Source organism: Oncorhynchus clarkii, chromosome 9 (genome assembly GCF_045791955.1).
Source record: "Oncorhynchus clarkii lewisi isolate Uvic-CL-2024 chromosome 9, UVic_Ocla_1.0, whole genome shotgun sequence".
NCBI classification, from domain to species: domain Eukaryota; kingdom Metazoa; phylum Chordata; class Actinopteri; order Salmoniformes; family Salmonidae; genus Oncorhynchus; species Oncorhynchus clarkii.
In genome coordinates this window covers 24134184-24153720 of record NC_092155.1, presented here as the reverse complement: position 1 = coordinate 24153720, position 19537 = coordinate 24134184, and the positions used below count along the sequence as shown (strand labels likewise).

The 19537-nt window shown below is 42.3% G+C and overlaps 2 protein-coding genes across 2 annotated transcripts in view; one reads left to right on the top strand and one right to left on the bottom strand.

Annotated features, from left to right (window-relative positions):
- Positions 1-422: 422 nt before the first annotated feature.
- Positions 423-6408, bottom strand: LOC139417171 (cytosolic beta-glucosidase). Its single transcript, XM_071166414.1, has 5 exons — positions 6130-6408; positions 3889-4116; positions 2786-3579; positions 1292-1415; positions 423-880 (listed from the first exon to the last, which is right to left on the bottom strand). The coding sequence occupies exons 1-5, from the start codon at positions 6182-6184 to the stop codon at positions 672-674; spliced, it is 1410 nt and encodes a 469-aa protein (XP_071022515.1). The 5' UTR covers positions 6185-6408; the 3' UTR covers positions 423-671.
- Positions 6409-16741: 10333 nt separating this feature from the next.
- LOC139416103 (adhesion G protein-coupled receptor A3-like) overlaps positions 16742-19537 on the top strand; it is a 55165-nt gene continuing 52369 nt past the window's right edge. The window contains exon 1 of the mRNA XM_071164388.1: positions 16742-17860. Coding sequence (XP_071020489.1) covers positions 17637-17860 — 224 coding nt within the window. The 5' untranslated portion in view covers positions 16742-17636. The remainder of the gene's footprint in view (positions 17861-19537) is intronic.

Genomic DNA, 19537 nt, shown 5'->3' with positions numbered 1-19537 from the left:
TTTGTAAATACAAACCTGTGTTTTAAGACTATGTGATCCTTCTTACCTGGACATGGGCTTCTGCCTGGCGTCATTTTTAGTGTTAAATCAAGCTCTCACTCAACCCCAACTCTCCACCGGGCACAGTGAGTTGCCTTGTGTATTTTGTTTCAACATGAGGGCTGTATAGGATTTTATTTTATTTTTTTATCATCTGAGCAATACAGGGGCCTTGAGGGTTGAGATATGAGGTCACACACACACCTCTGTAGACTTGTGCCCCTCACCAAGCCCTGCATTGGCCACAACAGCTTGGCCTGGCAACATAAACCCTTTGTACAAATTGAATGGGAATTGGGCAGGATAGAATACATTTTCCATTCACTTGAATAAATGTAACACTCTTTGGCCGGGTCCTTGCAATTATATGCCAAAGTCAGGGAAGAAATCAGACAAAAATCAATTTATTGCGAAGGAAGCGGTATAAGCTTAGCACTGTTTAACAAAACATTTTCGGGGTTGACAGAGAAAAGTGGAGCTACAATCTGTTTCAGATGGGCTTCAATTCAAAATTGCCTGTAGGAACATTGCAATGGACCAAGCTTGGTTGTAGTCGATTAGAACAGAACATTGAGCAAAAAAAAATAGCTGATAGCTGTTATTGGCTGATTAACACTGTGCCCATTGGCTGTTTAGATATTTACCATGGTCTGAGATCTGTACTTGGAAATTATGCCGGCATACTCCCTTCCAGAGCGGTACGCAGTCCGTGGTCGCTCCGGTCGAGAGAAGTCCACGTGGAACAGGCCAAAACGTACACTGAACCCGTCGGCCCATTCAAAGTTATCCAGGAGAGACCAGGCGAAATAGCCTCGCACGTCAACACCATCCTCTCGGAGAGCTAGAACAAAGAGACAAACATACATGGTATTTTTGTCATTTATTTTTTCAAATACGTGACAGTGCGCATTAAGAGGTAATGTGAAAATACTTTGTTCACACATCACAAAAGGACAAGATCCCATTGTATTATGATTGCCATAAGTCACTCTCTTAACCTTCTCCATTGACCTGAAATTAGCTAAATACTGTCACTAATTCAAAAGAACAGGTTCATCAACAAAGGATTCAAGTCACTCAGCCCCCTGTAACTTAGATTCTGGATGATGTATAAATACTACGATTTTAAGTGAGAAGCAACCCCTCAGAGGTTTAAATAGTACAAGTAGCGACTGGAAGAAATTCACATTAAATAATGATAGATTCTCCATAATATACGGTAGCTTTATGGCGGCCACTTTCTGGTCTATACCTCTGGCTATTTCCTGGATGATGTCATGGTAAAACCCACAACGCTGGACATCTTCCATGTCCACTGGCCCCACCTGGGAGAAGCCATTTTCTGTGATGTAGACCGCAGGGTTGTTGAATGTGTCCTGTCAAAGAAATTGGTTGCTATCATTGTCCAACAAAACACGAGTTCAATAATGACAGTCAAACAACACAGTGGGAGGCTTTAAACTACAGTGGTGTGTGTGTGTGTGTGTGTGTGTGTGTGTTCTGGCTTTTGTTGGTTTAGTTGCACAAATTTAAACTTTCAAATGGTACCACAAAGATGGTTGGAGGTCCACACATCAGAGAATGTTGACTTGAATGGGAATATGTTGTTTTTAATTATACTGTCAATCCTCCATAGGAAAATCAGAGAAATATAGATAATAGAATAGACATTAAGTTGACATTCAAAGGTGGGTGAACCGGTCATCTTTGCAGTATTAGAAGTTACATTTTCAATTAAATTTCAATGGTATACTAGCTCAATTGCATTCAAATCAATTTAACCCGGTGACAAACCGCGACAGCAGGATATTTCTCATTCTCAAAAAACAGTTTTCACCTGAAGCGATCAATATGACACAATTTAGTGTGACAACTGTAATGGCTCTTCAATCTGTTTACTGTGCAAAAAAACAATCAATAGCGAGCAACTATGTTAATGTTAAATGTTCTCCTCACTAAAGGTTTGGCTCAATTTGATTGGCTCAAGGCAGGGGATTCAATCCATGAATTGAATAATCCTTAAATGTAAAATCATCAGAAAAAAATGTATTCTAAAACTTAATTTCATCCTCTGAATTGACTGCTTTTGAATGGAGCCAACCCTGTTAACCTGGGCGCTGTTCGGATACTTTAAAAATGTGCACTTGGGCCTCCCGGGTGGCGCAGTGGTTAAGGGCGCTGTACTGCAGCGCCAGCTGTGCCATCAGAGACCCTGGGTTCGCGCCCAGGCTCTGTCGTAACCGGCCGCGACCGGGAGGTCCGTGGGGCGACGCACAATTGGCCTAGCGTCGTTCGGGTTAGGGAGGGTTTGGTCGGTAGGGATGTCCTTGTCTCATCGCGCACCAGCGACTCCTGTGGCGGGCCGGGCGCAGTGCGCGCTAACCAAGGTTGCCAGGTGCACGGTGTAGCCTCCGACACATTGGTGCGGCTGGCTTCCGGGTTGGATGAGCGCTGTGTTAAGAAGCAGTGCGGCTTGGTTGGGTTGTGTATCGGAGGACGCATGACATTCAACCTTCGTCTCTCCCGAGCCCGTACGGGAGTTGTAGCGATGAGACAAGATAGTAGCTACTACAACAATTGGATACCACGAAATTGGGGAGAAAAAGGGGTTAAAAAAATAAAAATAAAAAATACCTTTGGACTTTCCTTAATGTAATCACTGATCTGACATGACGTGTGGAAGTGGAACTTTTAAAAAGTTGCTTTATTTTTGTAAGTATTGGAACAGGACCCTGGTCGTCTTTACCTTAATGTACTTCAGCAGTTTCCTCAAGCCGTCAGGAACCACAGCCAGCCATGACACCCCACATACCGGCCAGGATGGGTTCACCACCCCCTCTGCATCCTGGTCACTCTTCAACCCCAACACCCCTGGACAACATTCCCCTGGCTTCACCCTCCGAGACGTGTAGTAGTTCAACGCAAAAAAGTCAGCCGTGCCGAGAAGACTAGGCTCGTCTTTGGAGAACCTGGGCAGTCTAGAACCTTTTTGGTAACCCAGTTCTTTGCTTCTGGCCTCAATACTAGACCTCATCACTTCTGGGTAGTCTCCAGTGACAAACAGGGGCCAGGCAAACCACCCTAGTGTAAAGGCCAGGTAGCGTTCGGTGGCGGCCGTGTCATCGGGACTGGCCGGGTCCAACGGTTCAGCCCAGTCGCTATTAATCGCTAAGGACACCGAGCCACCCTGTTTTGCCCTGTAGAGGACATTGTAGCTGTGCCAGGCCCTGGCGTGTCCACGTAGCATGTTGTGGCCCACCAGGTAGGCAGCCATCCCTGGTTCTTTTACCCCCGGGGCAAAGATGCCATCCTCGTGGCCCAGTCTAGCGCACACGTTCAACGTGATCCACAGTTTCACACGATCCCCGAACGATTCAAAGCAGAAGCGGGCGTAGCTGTCAAAGATGGCCGCAATCTCAGGTGATTTCCAACCTCCCTGGTCCTGGAGAGCTTGTGGCAGGTCAAAGTGGTACAGAGTAACCATGGGCAACACGCCACTAGCCACCAAATCATTGATCACTTTGTTGTAGTATCGCAAACCTGCAGGACAGAGACACATAGCTTAGTAGTAAATCATGGGTATCAAGGCTAAATTAGGCTTCAATCAGGGACGCTGCACTTCTAAGAGTAGCACACAACAAACTGTGGCAAAAGGGTCCAGACCCCTTGACAGAGTTTGTGGCACTGCATTGTTTACATAAACAAACACAATAACACAATACACATACACAATAATGTATGATATTTCTTTATTTTTTATCATATCATATGCCATAGGCATTCACCACAAATAAATACTGGAGGAATCTTATCGTAAGTAACCACTACACAGTCTCAGAGTACGGCTACCTTTTTGATTGACATGCCGTGTTATCCCCTCCGGTAGCAGGCGGGACCAGGACAGAGACAGGCGGTAGTGGGTCAGGCCTAGCTGACGGATACACCGGAGGTCCTCTTCCCAGAGCTCATAGCTGTTACAGGTGACATCTCCACTCTGGTCCTCGAACACTAGTCTGCCCCCCTCGTGACAGAACGTGTCCCAAATGCTCGGGCCCTTGTCATCCACATTCCAGCCTCCTGCAAGGTTCAATTCATAGCAGTACTGATCATCCATAACGCACTGTTTGAATATCAACAACAACAAAATTCTAAAGAAAAATGTGCCTACAATTCCTAAAAATTGCTATTCCTATTGTACTGTTTGTAGCCTATATACAGTGCATTCGGGAAGTATTCAGACCCCTTGACATTTTCCACATTTTGTTACGTTACAGCCTTATTCTAAAATGAATTAATTGTTTTCCTCATCAATCTACACACAATACCCCATAATGACTAAGTGAAAACAGGCTTTTAGAAATGTTTGTAAATGTACATAAAAATATATTTAAAAAAAAACTTATTCACATTAGTATTTAGACTCTTTGCTATGAGACTCTACACTGAGCTCAAGTGCATCCTGTTTCCTATTGATCATCCTTGACATGTTTCTACAACTTGATTGGAGTCCACCTGTGGAAAATGCAATTAATCGGACAGGATTTGGAAAGACACACACCTGTCTATACAAGGTCCCACAGTTGACAGTGCATGTCAGAGCAAAAACCAAGCCATGAGGTCAAAGGAATTGTCCGAAGAGCTCCAAGACAGGATTGTATCGAGGCACAGATCTGGGGAAGGGTACCAAAACATTTCTGCAGCATTGAAGGTCCCCAAGAACACAGTGACCTCCATCATTCTTAAATGGAAGAAGATTGGAACCACCAAGACTCTTCCAAGAGCTGGCCGCACAGCCAAACTGAGCAATAGAGTGAGAAGGGCCTTGGTCATGGAGGTGAACAACAACCCGATGGTCACTCTGACAGAGCTCCAGGCCTTTATGGTAGAGTGGCTAGATGGATGCCACTCCTCAGTAAAAGGCACATGACAGCCCACTTGGAGTTTGCCAAAAGGCATCTAAAGGACTCTGACCATGAGAAACTTTTGGCCTGATTGCCAAGCGTCACATCTGGTGGAAACCAGGCATCACTCATCACCTGGCCAATACCCTCCCTACGGTGCAGTATAGTGGTGGCAGCATCATGCTGTGGGGATCTTTTTCAGCGGCAGGGACTGGTAGACTAGTCAGGATCGAGGGAAAGATGAACGGAGCAAAGTACAGAGAGATCCTTGATGAAAACCTGCTCTCGTTGTCCTGCGCTCGTTATCCTGTTGGAAGGTTCCGACGGGACAACGACACTAAGCACACAGCCAAGACAACGCAGGAGTGGCTTCTGGACAAACCTATGAATGTCCTTGAGTGGCCCAGCCACAGCCCGGACTTGAACCCGATCTAACAATGCTGGAGAGACCTGAAAATAGCTGTGCAGCAACGCTCCCTATCCAATCTGACAGAGTTTGAGAGGATACGCAGAGAAGAATGGGAGAAACTCCCTAAATACAAGTGTGCCAAGCTTGTAGTGTCATACCCAAGAAGACTCAAAGCTGTAATCGCTGCCAAAGTTGCTTCAACAAAGTACTGAGTAAAGAGTATGAATTTGTATTTTTCATACATTTGCAAAGAAAATCTAAAAAAAAAGTTTGGATTTGTCATTATGGGGTGTTGTGTGTAGATTGATGAGGGGAAAAAAACTATTTAATCCATTTTAGAATAAGGTTGTAATGTAACAAAATGTGGAAAAGGTGAAGGGGTCTGAATACTTTCTGAATGCACTGTCAATGGGCTACTGTAAGTCTATGGTTGCTCATTCTGTATATGTATATAGCTCATGCTGTCGTTGTTAAATGTATACATAACTACATGAATGTTTCAACTATTAGGCTACTATCAATACATGATACAGTGGTTGAGAGAAACTCTTGAGTTAAAGTCCCCCTTTTGCATTAGAGATCCAACTGCAGCCTACCGGTAGACCTATAGGTTGCAAGTAGTTGTGTGTAGGTTAGCCTACTTCTCGCGCTAGGCCAGAGAAAGTCGTCTCGGGGACGCGCATTACCTTTCCTAATCAAATTACTGTATCTACAAATGCACACACAAAAAAACACTTGTACAGTTTGACTGCCGGCGCCAAACAAATTCTTATTACGTACCTTCGATTTGATAAGCGGATGTAGCCGCGCCCCATGCAAAGTTAGTCGGGAACATGGTTTCAGAATCGTTCGTATGGATACAATTCCATTCAGGGCTGTTGGTTATATTTGCCTACATGTACAAAAAATATATATATATATAAAAAAGACAACAACCCTCTTGTTGTGAAATATTGTATTGTCAAGCAAGCACGAGTTAGAGTTAAAGGAGCTACATAGTCAACCTGTCCTCTGCATTGGCCGTGCAGCATTTACCGTGGCATTCATGCTACGTGGAGCAGCGCAAAACTGTTGAGCAGTGCTATTGTGAAGGAAGTTTTCAAGGAAGTGAGTTTGTGTTTATATAGGATCTCCAGCCATTACCTACTGTCAACCATCAATGTCTATACGGAGCCCTCCGCATTGTTACAACATTTGGAAAGTGCACGGCGGTGCGGTACAGAACTCAATTTGGTCTCACACCCGCTTTAGAACAAAGCATAAATTGGCTTTTAGTTACGTAGACTCTGATGCGTTACATCACTAGGGCTTGTTCGCAAGCGTTGTTGTGAACTCGCGCTGCGCAAATTCTGTTTGTAGGCTACATGAAGGTTGGAGTAAAAAAAAAAACATAGCTGGAAGATGAGGATCTATCTGGCTTCAGAAAGTATTCACACCCGTAGACCTTTTCCACACTTTATTGTTACAGCCTGAATTAAAAATTACATTTAGATTTTGTGTCACTGGCCTACACACAATACCCCATAGTGTCAAAGTGGAATTCAAATCAAAGTTGAATGAAAAATGAAAAGCTGAAATGTCTTGAATCAATAAGTATTCAACCCCATCTTTATGGCAAGCCTAAATAAGTTCAGGAGTAAAAATGTCTTAACAAGTCACAAAACAAGTTGCATGGACTCACTCTGTGTGCAATAATAGTGTTAAACATAATTTTTGAATGACTACCTCATCTTTGTACACCACACATACAAGTATCTGTAAGGTCCCTCAGTCGACCAGTGAATTTCAAACACAGATTCAACCAGGGAGACCAGGGAGGTTTTACAATGTCTCACAAAACAAGGGCACCTATTGGTAGATGGGTAAAAAAAGCAGACACTGAATATCCCTTTGAGCATCGTGAAGTTATTAATCAACCATTGCATGGTGTATAAAACTACAAAGATACAGGATGTCCTTCCTAACTCAGTTGCCAGAGCAGAAGAAAACTGCTCAGGGATTTCACCATGAGGCCAATGGTGACTTTAAAACCGTTACAGATTTTAATAGCTGTTGTCAAAGCTAAAATACCACCCCTGCAGGATTAACTGACTCAACTAGGCCCTGTCTACCCAATGGCAGTTCCGTTATCTCTTGCCACCAATCCCCACAGATCTGATAGATGCCACTCTGCTTTACCACTGGGTTAGTGTACAGCTAGGGACTGTCCTTCAGACTCAACAGTAAGGGCCTTACGGTAGAGTGGGCTATCCCCAAAGTCGATTGCCTGTGCTCTTTCACCCTGCATCCCGGCAGGACCGTCCAGGCCAGAGCTTCAACCTTAGAGCACTATGAGAGGCTCCCTCCCGGGTTGGCTTAGCCCAGAATCTCCCCTCCTACGACTCCTACCAATGCACTCAAATCAAGTCAAATTGTATTTGTCACATGCACAGAATTCAACAGTGAAATGCTTCCTTACAAGCCCTTAATCAACAATGCAGTTTTAAGGAAAATAAGTAAGAAAGTATTTACTAAAAAATAAAAGTAAAAAAATACCAAAAAAAGAAAATGGAAAAATAACAAATAATTAAAGAGCAACAATAAACAATAAAGGCCAACAATAAAATAACAGTAACAAGGCTATATACAGGGGTACTGGTACAGAGTCAGTGTGCAAGGGCACAGGTTAGTCAAGGTAATTGAAGTAACATGTACATTGGGGCAAAAAAGTATTTAGTCAGCAAGTTCTCCCACTTAAAAATATGAGAGAGGCCTGTAATTTTCATCATAGGTACACTTCAACTATGACAGACAAAATTAGAAAAAAAATCCAGAAAATCCTGTTGTAGGATTTTTAATGAATTTATTTGCAAATTATGGTGGAAAATAAGTATTTGGTCAATAACAAAAGTTTATCTCAATACTTTGTTATATACCCTTTGTTGGCAATGACAGAGGTCAAACGTTTTCTGTAAGTCTTCACAAGGTTTTCACACACTGTTGCTGGTATTTTGGCCCATTCCTCCATGCAGATCTCCTCTAGAGCAGTGATGTTTTGGGGCTGTTGCTGGGCAACACTGACTTTCAACTCCCTCCAAAGATTTTCTATGGGGTTGAGATCTGGAGACTGGCTAGGTCACTCCAGGACCTTGAAATGCTTCTTACGAAGCCACTCCTTCGTTGCCCGGGCGGTGTGTTTGGGATCATTGTCATGCTGAAAGACCCAGCCACGTTTCATCTTCAATGCCCTTGCTGATGGAAGGAGGTTTTTCACTCAAAATCTCACGATACATGACCCCATTCATTCTTTCCTTTACACGGATCAGTCGTCCTGGTCCCTTTGCAGAAAAACAGCCCCAAAGCATGATGTTTCCACCCCCATGCTTCACAGTAGGTATGGTGTTCTTTGGATGCAACTCAGCATTCTTTGTCCTCCAAACACGACGAGTTGAGTTTTTACCAACATTTTTTATTTTGGTTTCATCTGACCATATGACATTCTCCCAATCTTCTTCTGGATCATCCAAATGCTCTCTAGCAAACTTCAGACGGGCCTGGACATGTACTGGCTTAAGCAGGGGGACACGTCTGGCACTGCAGGATTTGAGTCCCTGGCGGCGTAGTGTATTACTGATGGCTTTGTTACTTTGGTCCCACCTCTCTGCAGGTCATTCACTAGGTCCCCCCGTGTGGTTCTGGGATTTTTGCTCACCGTTCTTGTGATCATTTTGATCGAGGGATATTATCAGTGGTCTTGTATGTCTTCCATTTCCTAATAATTGCTCCCACAGTTGATTTCTTCAAACCAAGCTGCTTACCTATTGCAGATTCAGTCTTCCCAGCCTGGTGCAGGTCTACAATTTTGTTTCTGGTGTCCTTTGACAGCTCTTTGGTCTTGGCCATAGTGGAGTTTGGAGTGTGACTGTTTGAGGTTGTGGACAGGTATCTTTTATACTGATAACAAGTTCAAACAGGTGCCATTAATACAGGTGACGAGTGGAGGACAGAGGAGCCTCTTAAAGAAGAAGTTACAGGTCTGTGAGAGCCAGAAATCTTGCTTGTTTGTAGGTGACCAAATACTTATTTTCCACCATAATTTGCAAATAAATTCATTAAAAGTCCTACAATGTGATTTTCTGGATTTTTTTTTCTCATTTTGTCTGTCATAGTTGAAGTGTACCTATGATGAGAATTACAGGCCTCTCTCATCTTTTTAAGTGGGAGAACTTGCACAATTGGTGGCTGACTAACTACATTTTTGCCCCACTGTAAATGTTGGTAAAGTGGGGAGGGGGGGGGGGGGGGGGTCAATGCAAATAGTCCTGGTGGCCACTTGGTTAGCTGATCAGGACTCTTTTGGCTTGGGGGTAGAAGCTGTTAAGAAGCCTCTTGGACCTAGACTTGGCACTTCAGTACCGATTGTCGTACGGTAGCAGAGAGAACAGGCTATGACTATGGTGGCTGGAGTCTTTGGCAATTTTTAGAGCCTTCCTCTGACACCGCCTGGTACAGAGGTCCTGGATGGCAGAAAGCTTGGCCCCGGTCATGTACTGGGCCGTAAGCACTACCCTCTGTAGTGCCTTGCGGTCAGAGGCCAAGCAGTTGCTATACCAGGCGGTGATGCAACCAGTCAGGATGCTCTCGAGAATGCAGCTGTAGAACTTTTTGATAATCTGAGGACCCATACCAAATCTTTTTAGTCTCCTGGGGGGGGAATAGGTCTTGTCGTGTCCTCTTTAAGACTGTCTTGGTGTGCTTGGACCATGATAGTTAATTGGCTATCAACCTGTTCCACTGTAGCCCATCGATGTGAATGGGGGTGTGTTCGGCCCTCCTTTTCCTTTGTTCGGCCCTCTTTTTCCTTAAGTTCACAATTATCTCCTTTGTCTTGATCACATTGAGGGAGAGGTTGTTATCCGGTCTCTGACCTCCTCCCTATAGGCTGTCTCATCGTTGTCAGTGGTCAGGCCTGCCACTGTTGTGTCGTCAGCAAACTTAATGATGGTGTTGGTGTCGGGCCTCGCCATGCAGACATGGGTGAACAGGGCAGGAGGGGACTGAACATGCAGACATGCAGACATGGGTGAACAGTACAGGAGGGGACTGAACATGCACCCATGAGGGGCCCCCGTGTTGGGGATCAGCATGGCAGATGTGTTGTTACCTACCCTTACCACCTGGGGGTGGCCTGTCAGGAAGTCTAGGATCGAGTTACAGAGGGAAGTGTTTAGTCCCAGGGTCCTTAGCTTAGTGATGAGCTTTGAGGGCACTATGGTGTTGAACTCTGAGGCATTAGTCAATTAATAACATTCTCACGTTGGTGTTCCTTTTGTCCAGGTGGGAAAGGGCAGTGTGGAGTGCAGTAGAGATTGCGTAATCTTTGGATCTGTTTGGGCGATATGCAAATTGGAGTGTTTCTACGATTTCTGCGATAATGGTGTTGTTGTGAACCATGACCAGCCTTTCAAAGCACTTCATGGCTACAGACGTGAGTACTATGGGTCGGTAGTCATTTAGGCAGTTTACCTTGGTGTTCTTGGGCACAGGGACTATGGTGGTCTGCTTGAAACGTGTAGGTATTACCGACTCGGTCAAGGACAGGTTGAAAATGTCAGTGAAAATACTTGTAACATTTTGTATACAACCTTTATTTAACTAGGCAAGTCAGTGAAGATCAAATTCATATTTACAGTGACAGCCTACCCCAGCCAAAACCTAACCAGGATGGCGCTGGGCTAGTTGTGCGCCACCCTATGGGACTCCCAATCACGGCCGGTTGTGATAGAGCCCAGGATCAAACCAGGGCCTGTAGTGGCACCTCTAGCACTGAGATGCAGTGCCTTAGACCGCTGCGCCACTCGGGAGCCCCACTTTCCAGTTGGTCAGCGTATGCTCGGAGTACATGTCCTGGTAATCCGTCTGGTCCTGCGGCCTTGTGAATGTTGACCTATTTAAAGGTCTTACTCACATTGGCTATGGAGAGTGTGTTCACACAGTCGTCTGGAACAACTGGTGCTCTCATGCATGCTTCAGTGTTGCTTGCCTCAAAAGCGCACATAGAAGTCATTTAGCTCGTCTGGTTGGCTCGTGTCACTGGGCAGCTCACGGCTGTGCTTTTCATTGTAGTCCTTAATAGTTTGAAGCCCTGCCACATCCGACGGGCGTCGGAGCCAGTGTTGTAGGATTCAATCTTAGTCCTGTATTGATGCTTTGCCTGTTTGATGGTTTGTCGGAGGGCATAGTGGGATTTCTTATAAGTGTCTGGGTTAGTGTCCCACTCCATGAAAGCGGCAGATCTACCCTTTAGCTCAGTGAGGATGTTGCCTGTAATCCATGGCTTCTGGTTGGGGTATGTACTTACGGTCACTGTGAGGACGGCGACATTGATGCACTTACTGATGAAGCCACTGACTGATGTGGTGTACTCATCGATGCCATCAGAATTATTATTTAACCTTTTTTTAATTGAACCTTTATTTAACTAGGCAAGTCAGTTAGGAACAAATTCTTATTTACAATGACGGCCTACCCGAGTCCTGGAACATATTCCAGTCTGTGCTAGCAAAACAGTCCTGTAGCTTAGCATCTGCGTCATCTGACCACTTCCGTATTGAACAAGTCACTGGTACTTCCTGCTTTAGTTTTTGCTCATAAGCAGAAATCAGGAGGAAAGAGTTATGGTCAGATTTGGCAAATGGAAGGCGAGGGAGAGATTTCTATGCATCTGCGTGTGTGGAGTAAAGATGGTCTAGAGTTTTTTTTCTCTGGATGCATATGTAACATGCTGGTAGAAATGAGGTAAAATGGATTTAAGTTTCCCTGCATTAAAGTCCCCGGCCACTAGGAGCGCCTTCTCTGGATGAGCATTTTCTTGTTTACTTATGGCCTTATATAATACCTATAGTTGGCTTTCAGGTTAGATTCCTTTAACCATGAAAATTAGCTAGAGATCCTCAATTAATCAAGCATTTTTCAGAGAACCAGAGTAAAACGACAAGGTCAATTTTTAATAACAAGAAAAATGGGTCCTTACCTTCTACAACTCTATAAACAGTTTTCTGTCTCCCCCTCAGTATGATCAGTCCCTCAGATACGTCTAAAACACTAACTGCTAATCTACCAAACCTCTATCAATGAGGTAACCTTAAGGATTCCTCCTAGAATTTTACTTTAACTGAGTATAATAAAAATAAAAATATAATTATAATAAAAATCTAAATATATTTTAGGTTAGAAAGTCACAGCAAAACTCTTCTAGCAAGCTCAAAGAGAGTTATTTCTCTCCCCCTTTTATACCATCCATTTTTCTTAACACCCTCGTTCAAAAAATGGCTTTTTCTCGCCTAAGCAGGACGTCCATCCGCTTCGCCTTAACATACTTTATTAATCTTAACTTTTAAAGCATTCATTTTTAAACATGAATCTTTCTTATCCCACTCAATTGCAATCTTACTCCAACTCAATGTATCACTCCCCTTACATCTTAAACATTCACCAAGTTAAACATTTCATCATTACAAAATTTCAACATTAGAACCTTCCATTGTCAACCTCCTATAGGCCCTAAGGCCTTGTTCCTATATGTTTAACAAACTAGTCTATATGCATCATACCTTAAAGCAAACAACATTAAAACATTGTTAACTATTTTAGTGCATTACTTTAATCACACATTGTTACTCCTTTACTACCTTACTCGAATCACCCTTTAATAACATCTTCCCTTATACATTTCCCTATGCTTTCAAACTTTGTCATTTAACATATTTAACCTTAATCATTATTTTATCAAATTCCAGTCCCAGTTCATTTATTTGACTTATTTTTCGTATTTTCCGTAGTCAACGTCAATTCTCTCTCAATGTTCATTATTCTTTGTGCTCTGGGTGTGGGTGTGAAAGGGAATCTTCTTCATAAGTGTGTACATGTGTGTACGCAAATGTGTCTCTAAAATGTCACAGAGAACTGGGCCTTGGCCTAGAGATTTTTAGAAAAAATCCTAGAAGAAAACCTGGTTCAGCCTGCTTTACAACAGACACTGGGAGAGAGAAATTCATCTTTCAGCAGGACAATAACCTAAAACACAAGGGCAAATATACATTGGAGTTTCTTACCAAGATGACATTGAATGTTCCTGAGTGGCCTGGTTACAGTTTTTTGACTTAAATCGGCTTGAAAATCTAGGGCAAGACTTGAAAATTGCTGTCTAGCAATGATTAACAACCAACTTGACAGAGCTTGAATAATTTGAAAAGCAATAATGTGTAAATATTGTACAATCCAGGTGTGCAAAGCTCTTAGAGACTTACAGAGAAAGACTCGAAGCTGTAATCACTGCCAAAAGTGATTCTAACATGTATTTATTCATGGGGTGTGAATAATTATAAAAATTTGATATTTCAGGATTTTATTTTCGATCAATTTGAAAACATTTCTAAAAACATGTTTTTGCTTTGTTATTATGAGGTATTGTGTGTAGATGTGTGAGAAAAATAATCTATTTAATCCATTTTGAATTAAGGCTGTAACTCAACAAAATGTGGAGTAAGTCAAGGGGTATGAATACTTCCTGAAGGCACTCTATTTATCTGTGAATCCGCACATTGCTCATTAATCACTTGTTACCTGTCCTGTACCCTGGCTGAATTTGTTTAAAAATATATATATATATCCATAAATGCATTAGTTATAGGCTACCTCACAACAGTGGTTCCAGGAGTCCATTGATTTAAAAAATTACCCAGAGAGTGAGATGACCTCCTGAATCATTCATGATCAGGCATGTGACTAATCCTCTGTCCTCTATAGGGATAGCACAATCTAGTAATCAAATTACCAGTCATTGCATACTATCCATAACAGACATCCTTTGGACCATAGTGACAATTTTCATAGTTTATGGGTAATATAATAGGAGTAAGTCCTGCATCTGGAGAAATAGATAAATTACAGTCATTTTACATTACATTATTACATTATTTCATATAATTGTCTTATGTTACCTTATTTTGTTCTCTTGGTAGTAAATATTGAAGGCCACCACCTCATCAATACATTTAATTGTGTCATCCTGAAGCACTCCTTGCTTTGTCTATAGGAAAATCTGTTACTACAATAGCTTTAAAAAAAAAAAATGTGTTGTTGTTTTTTTTGTTTGTTACTACAATAGCTGTCGTCCGTATGTTTGCAGGCAGCCTTCTTTCAGTGGACGTCAAAGTCCTATGTGAGCCTGAAAACAAACAAGACTAATGGAAGTAAAAGCTGCGTAGCCCAGGGGTATGGGGTTTCCTGAGATAATTGGGTTACTTTGTCTGCCTGTCTTTCTGTCTCTCTGTCTTTCTGTCTCTGTATGTCTCTCTGTCTCTCTTTCTCTGTCTGTCTGTCCATCTGTTCGTCTGTCGCTCTTCTAAAACCAAGATGCTCAATTTACCCCATCATAGAAAATATGAGTGAAGACAGGTTGGCTCTGCATGAGTGTTAGACAAGGGTATTGTAGTATTGCACATGTGAATTCTTATATGGTGTTTTCCTCACTGACTGACTCTGGCTTTCCATGGCTATTGCCCATTGAAAAGCTAGTCTGAACTTGTTTGAGAAGCTTTGTGTGAAGGAACACAGAAAGAGAGGAGATACAATGCTGGATGAACTAAAAGAGAGAGGGGGTGCATCGCAAAGACCTGCTTTTATTACATTTGAAAAGGAAAGCATTGTTTAATTGTCTTGGCTGCATTGTTATTATGGTAGACATGTGTAGGTAGACGGGTAATCATTATATTATAACACTATTAACAACAATTAAGTATTGTTATGTTGTTACATACCATTTTAAAAATTGCATTTGATTGCACAAATTAAATTGCTATGTAACAACAATGTTGTTACTGTAGTTATTGCAGTATTACTATGCATATAGCACCAAGAGTATGTAAAGTGTTACCAAATTAATTTTACCCAAGGATGAGAAAGGATTTAAATAGGCTACATTTCCAAATCAACACCCACCCGTAGCATCACTACTCTGGACGGTTTTGACCTAGAATATGTGGACAACTACAAATACCTAGGTGTCTGGCTAGACTGTAAACTCTCCTTCCAGACTCACATCTCCAATCCAAAATTAAATCTAGAATCGGCTTCCTATGTCGCAACAAAGCCTCCTTCACTCATGTCGCCAAACATACCCTCGTAAAACTGACTATCCTACCGATCCTTGACTTTGGCGATGTCATTTACAAAATAGCCCCCAACACTCTTCTCAGCAAACTGGATGCAGTCTATCACAGTGCCATCCGTTTTGTCACCAAAGCCCCATTTACTACCCACCACTGCGACCTGTATGCTCTCGTTGGCTGGCCCTCGCTACATATCCGTCGCCAAACCCACTGGCCCCAGGTCATCTATAAGTCTTTGCTAGGTAAAGCCCTGCCTTATCTCAGCTCACTGGTCACCATAGCAACACCCAGCCGTAGCAAGCACTCCAGCTCCACATTGCACTGGTCATCCCCAAAGCCAACACTTAATTTGGCCACCTTTCCTTCCAGTTCTCTGCTGCCAATGACTGGAACGAATTGCAAAAATCTCTGAAGCTGGAGTCTTATATCTCCCTCTCTAACTTTAAGCATCAACTGTCAGAGTAGCTTACCAATCACTGTACCTGTACACAGCCAATCTGTAAATAGCTTACCCGACTACCTCATCCCCATAGTATTACTTACCCTCTTGCTCTTTTGCACCCCAGTATCTCTACTTGCACATCATCATCTGCACATCTATCACTCCAGTTTTAATGCTAAATTGTAATTATTTTCATCTCTAGGGCCTATTTATAGCCTACCTACCTACTCTTCTACATTTGCACACACTGTACATAGATTTTTCTATTTTTTTTTATTTTGTGTTATTGACTGTAACTCTGTGTTGTTGTTTTTGTCGTACTGCTTTGCTTTATCTTGGCCAGGTCGCAGTTGTAAATGAGAATTTTGCTCAACTGGCCTACCTGGTTGAATAAAGGTTAAATAAATGTTTTTATAAAAAAAGTTTTTTTATCGGTCTATCAAGGAGAGGGGCAATACATGTTAATAACTGACATTCCCTGTTTTGTGATGCAGCCTAAAGCTTGACAACATTACATTATTTTCTAGGAATATTCAAGGACATATATTTGTCACTCGGGAATGCTCAAAAGTTCAAGGACCAATACTGGATATTTGTCATAGTCAAAGTGGCTAGGCATATCTATTTTCCATTAAATAAAAGAAAATAGGGTTGTTTTCTCTGCAACTGATTTGAAACAATTTTGTTTATTGTGTTTCATCTTTTTCTTCACCTGCACGTAAAATGTAAACCTGAGCAGCAGCTAGAATGGGAGACAAGAGGCAGTCTGTGTTGCCTGTAGAGTGACGTCAGTGGCTGTAAACGCATGCAACATGGAGCCCGGGTCAAGACTGTGGGAGAAGTGTTCTCAACGGAAATGAAGCCAATGAGTACTTTCAAAGAGAGAGACGAGGACCGCAATTATGGATATCTATTTAAACTTGGGAGAATTTCTACACGTTACTGACTAACTCGAGTGGGAATATGTTTCTTTCGTTCGTTTTTTTTTTAGGAGTGCTATGATTTCCCTTTGCTCCAACAACTGGACTCGATGGACGCCTAAAGTGAAAAGTTGCTTACAGATGTTTTAGTTAGTTGTAAGGCTATTTAAATGTGTGGCAGTCTACGCCTCTCGGGATCAGTTATCTTAGGGAGAACGTTTTTAAAGTTTAGGCGTGATCAGATTTCATTAAGTTAGTGTGTTATCTTTGGATGACTGCTGCTGTCTCTTGGTGGAGTAGGCACAATTCTCACTTGGATCCGCGCTATTGGCGACAAAAGAAAATATTTTCTCAATCGTTGAAGTCAAATTGTGTAGCCTAGAAAAATCGGTACAATTACAAGTGAATGTTTTTATTTTATTTTTCGGGAGGCAGCAAAGACCCGATAAAGAAATTGATTTATAAATCGTGTATTTTGGCAAACAAAGGATGTATAGACCCTCTCTCGGAGTAATTGACGCCGAACACAAATCGAAACCGTTGCAAAAAAATGGAGGGGGAAATCCACATTATGGTGGACAAAATGTTTGCAACATGATTGAAGCTCAGAATATTCTGAAGGACGTTTTGGTTTACCATTTGAACAGTAGCCTATTTGTGCCAGGCCATTTCACAGTACGACCACAAATCCCTGCCTTCCACGCTACTTGATATTAATATATACTTTTCTCTACCTATGCTTCAGTAGCCAGATTATTTTACATATAATTTAAAATGAGGGTAAACGCGGTGGATTTGTTGCAATTGTTACTTGTTTTGCTACTCGGTGGCGATGGATCTGCGCTATCATCTGATTGTAAATCATATGATGAACGTTCAAAAAGCGCAGGTAAAAGCACACCGTCGGTGGTCACGGCGGATAGGAAAGTGGTCTGCAGCAATATGGAACTCCATCAGGTGTTACCCCCGGACTCCTTCCCCAACAGAACAGTCACGTTGTAAGTATAAATCGCATCAACAGAATAATTATGCTGTCCCCTTGTTTGGAACAGCTTGGGCACACAGAAATAACCAAACCGCCAAATGTTTGTCTTGTTTACTACCGGCACTTTATTCTTTCTGTTGAGGCCAACTACTATTCAACTTTCAGGCCAACACAACTGGCATAACATACCGGTAGTTGTTTTTTAAACGTTAAGACTATTGCTTAGCGAGGGGTCTTGGGGGACCAATTTAGATTCTGCAGAATTCTTCAATTAGCTAATAGCCAGCTATATCTTGTTAGTTTTACACTAACCTGGTTTGGGAATGTTTAGGTTAATCACTAAGTTCTGCTGATGAATTCAACTACTGACATATACATTACAGCTCAAATAAAATGACCCTGCCCTTACTAAATTGTGTTTATTCTGGATCCCCATTAGCTGCTGCCAAGGCAGCAGATACTCTTCCTGGGGTCCAGCAAAATTAAGGCAGTTTATACAATTTTAAAAACATTACAATACATTCACAGGTTTCACAGCACACCGTGTGCCCTCAGGCCCCTACTCCACCACTACCACATATCTACAGTACTAAATAAATCTGTGTGTGTAGTGTGTATGTTATCGAGTGGGTGTATACATGTGCCTATGTTTGTGTTGCTTCACAGTCCCCGCTGTTCCATAAGGTGTTTTGTTGTTGTTGTTGTGTAAATCTAATTTTACTGCTTGCATCAGTTACTTGATGTGGAATAGAGTTCCATGTAGCCATGGCTCTATGTAGTACTGTGCACCTCCCATAGTCTGTTCTGAACTTGGGGACTGTGAAGAGACCTCTTGTGGCATGTCTTGTGGGGTATGCAATGGTGTCCGAGCTGTGTACCAATAATTCAAAAAGACAGCTAGGTGCATTCAACACCTCTCATAAATACAAGTAGTGATGAAGACAATCTCTCCTCCATTGACATGCATATGATTAATATAAACTCTCTGTGTTCATCCAAGAGCCAGACGTGCTGCCCAGTTCTGAGCCAATTGCAATTTTCCTAAGTCCCTTTTTGTGGCACCTGACGACATGACTGAACAGTAGTCAAGGTGCGATTTTATCTAACGGGTGGCATCCATAAGTCTAAATATTTCTGTCATAATTACGTAGAATTCTGGCAAATTAGTTCGCAACGAGCCAGGTGGCCCAAACTGTTGCATATACCCTGACTCTGCATGCAATGAACGAAAGAGAAGTGACACAATTTCAACTGGCTAATATTGCCTGCTAACCTGGATTTCTTTTAGCTAAATATGCAGGTTTAAAAATATATACTTCTGTGTACTGATTTTAAGAAAGGCATTGATGTTTATGGTTAGGTACAGTCGTACAACGATTGTGCTTTTTTCGCAAATGCGCTTTTGTTAAATCATCACCTGTTTGGCGAAGTTGGCTGTCTTTGTTAGGAAGAAATAGTCTTCACACAGTTTGCACAGTCTTCACTCATTTCACCCAGTTTGTTTTTAACTGACTTACCTAGTTAAAGAGGTTACAACAAACAGCCAAATCGGTGTCCAAAAATACAGATTTCCGATTGTTATGAAAACTTGAAATCGGCTCTAATTAATCGGTCGACCGCTATTGTTGATAGTGTTGTTAAGAAGGCAGAGCAGCGCTTTATTGTGGACATACTTCTCCCCATCTTAGCT

Excerpts from the sequence above, each read along its gene's own strand:
- LOC139417171 (XM_071166414.1), bottom strand. The coding sequence starts at position 6,184 with ATGTTCCCGACTAACTTTGCATGGGGCGCGGCTACATCCGCTTATCAA. Across the intron at positions 3,580-3,888 it reads ACGGCATGTCAATCAAAAAG|GTTTGCGATACTACAACAAA; the intron begins GTAGCCGTACTC and ends TCTGTCCTGCAG. Across the intron at positions 1,416-2,785 it reads AACTGCTGAAGTACATTAAG|GACACATTCAACAACCCTGC; the intron begins GTAAAGACGACC and ends TTTCTTTGACAG.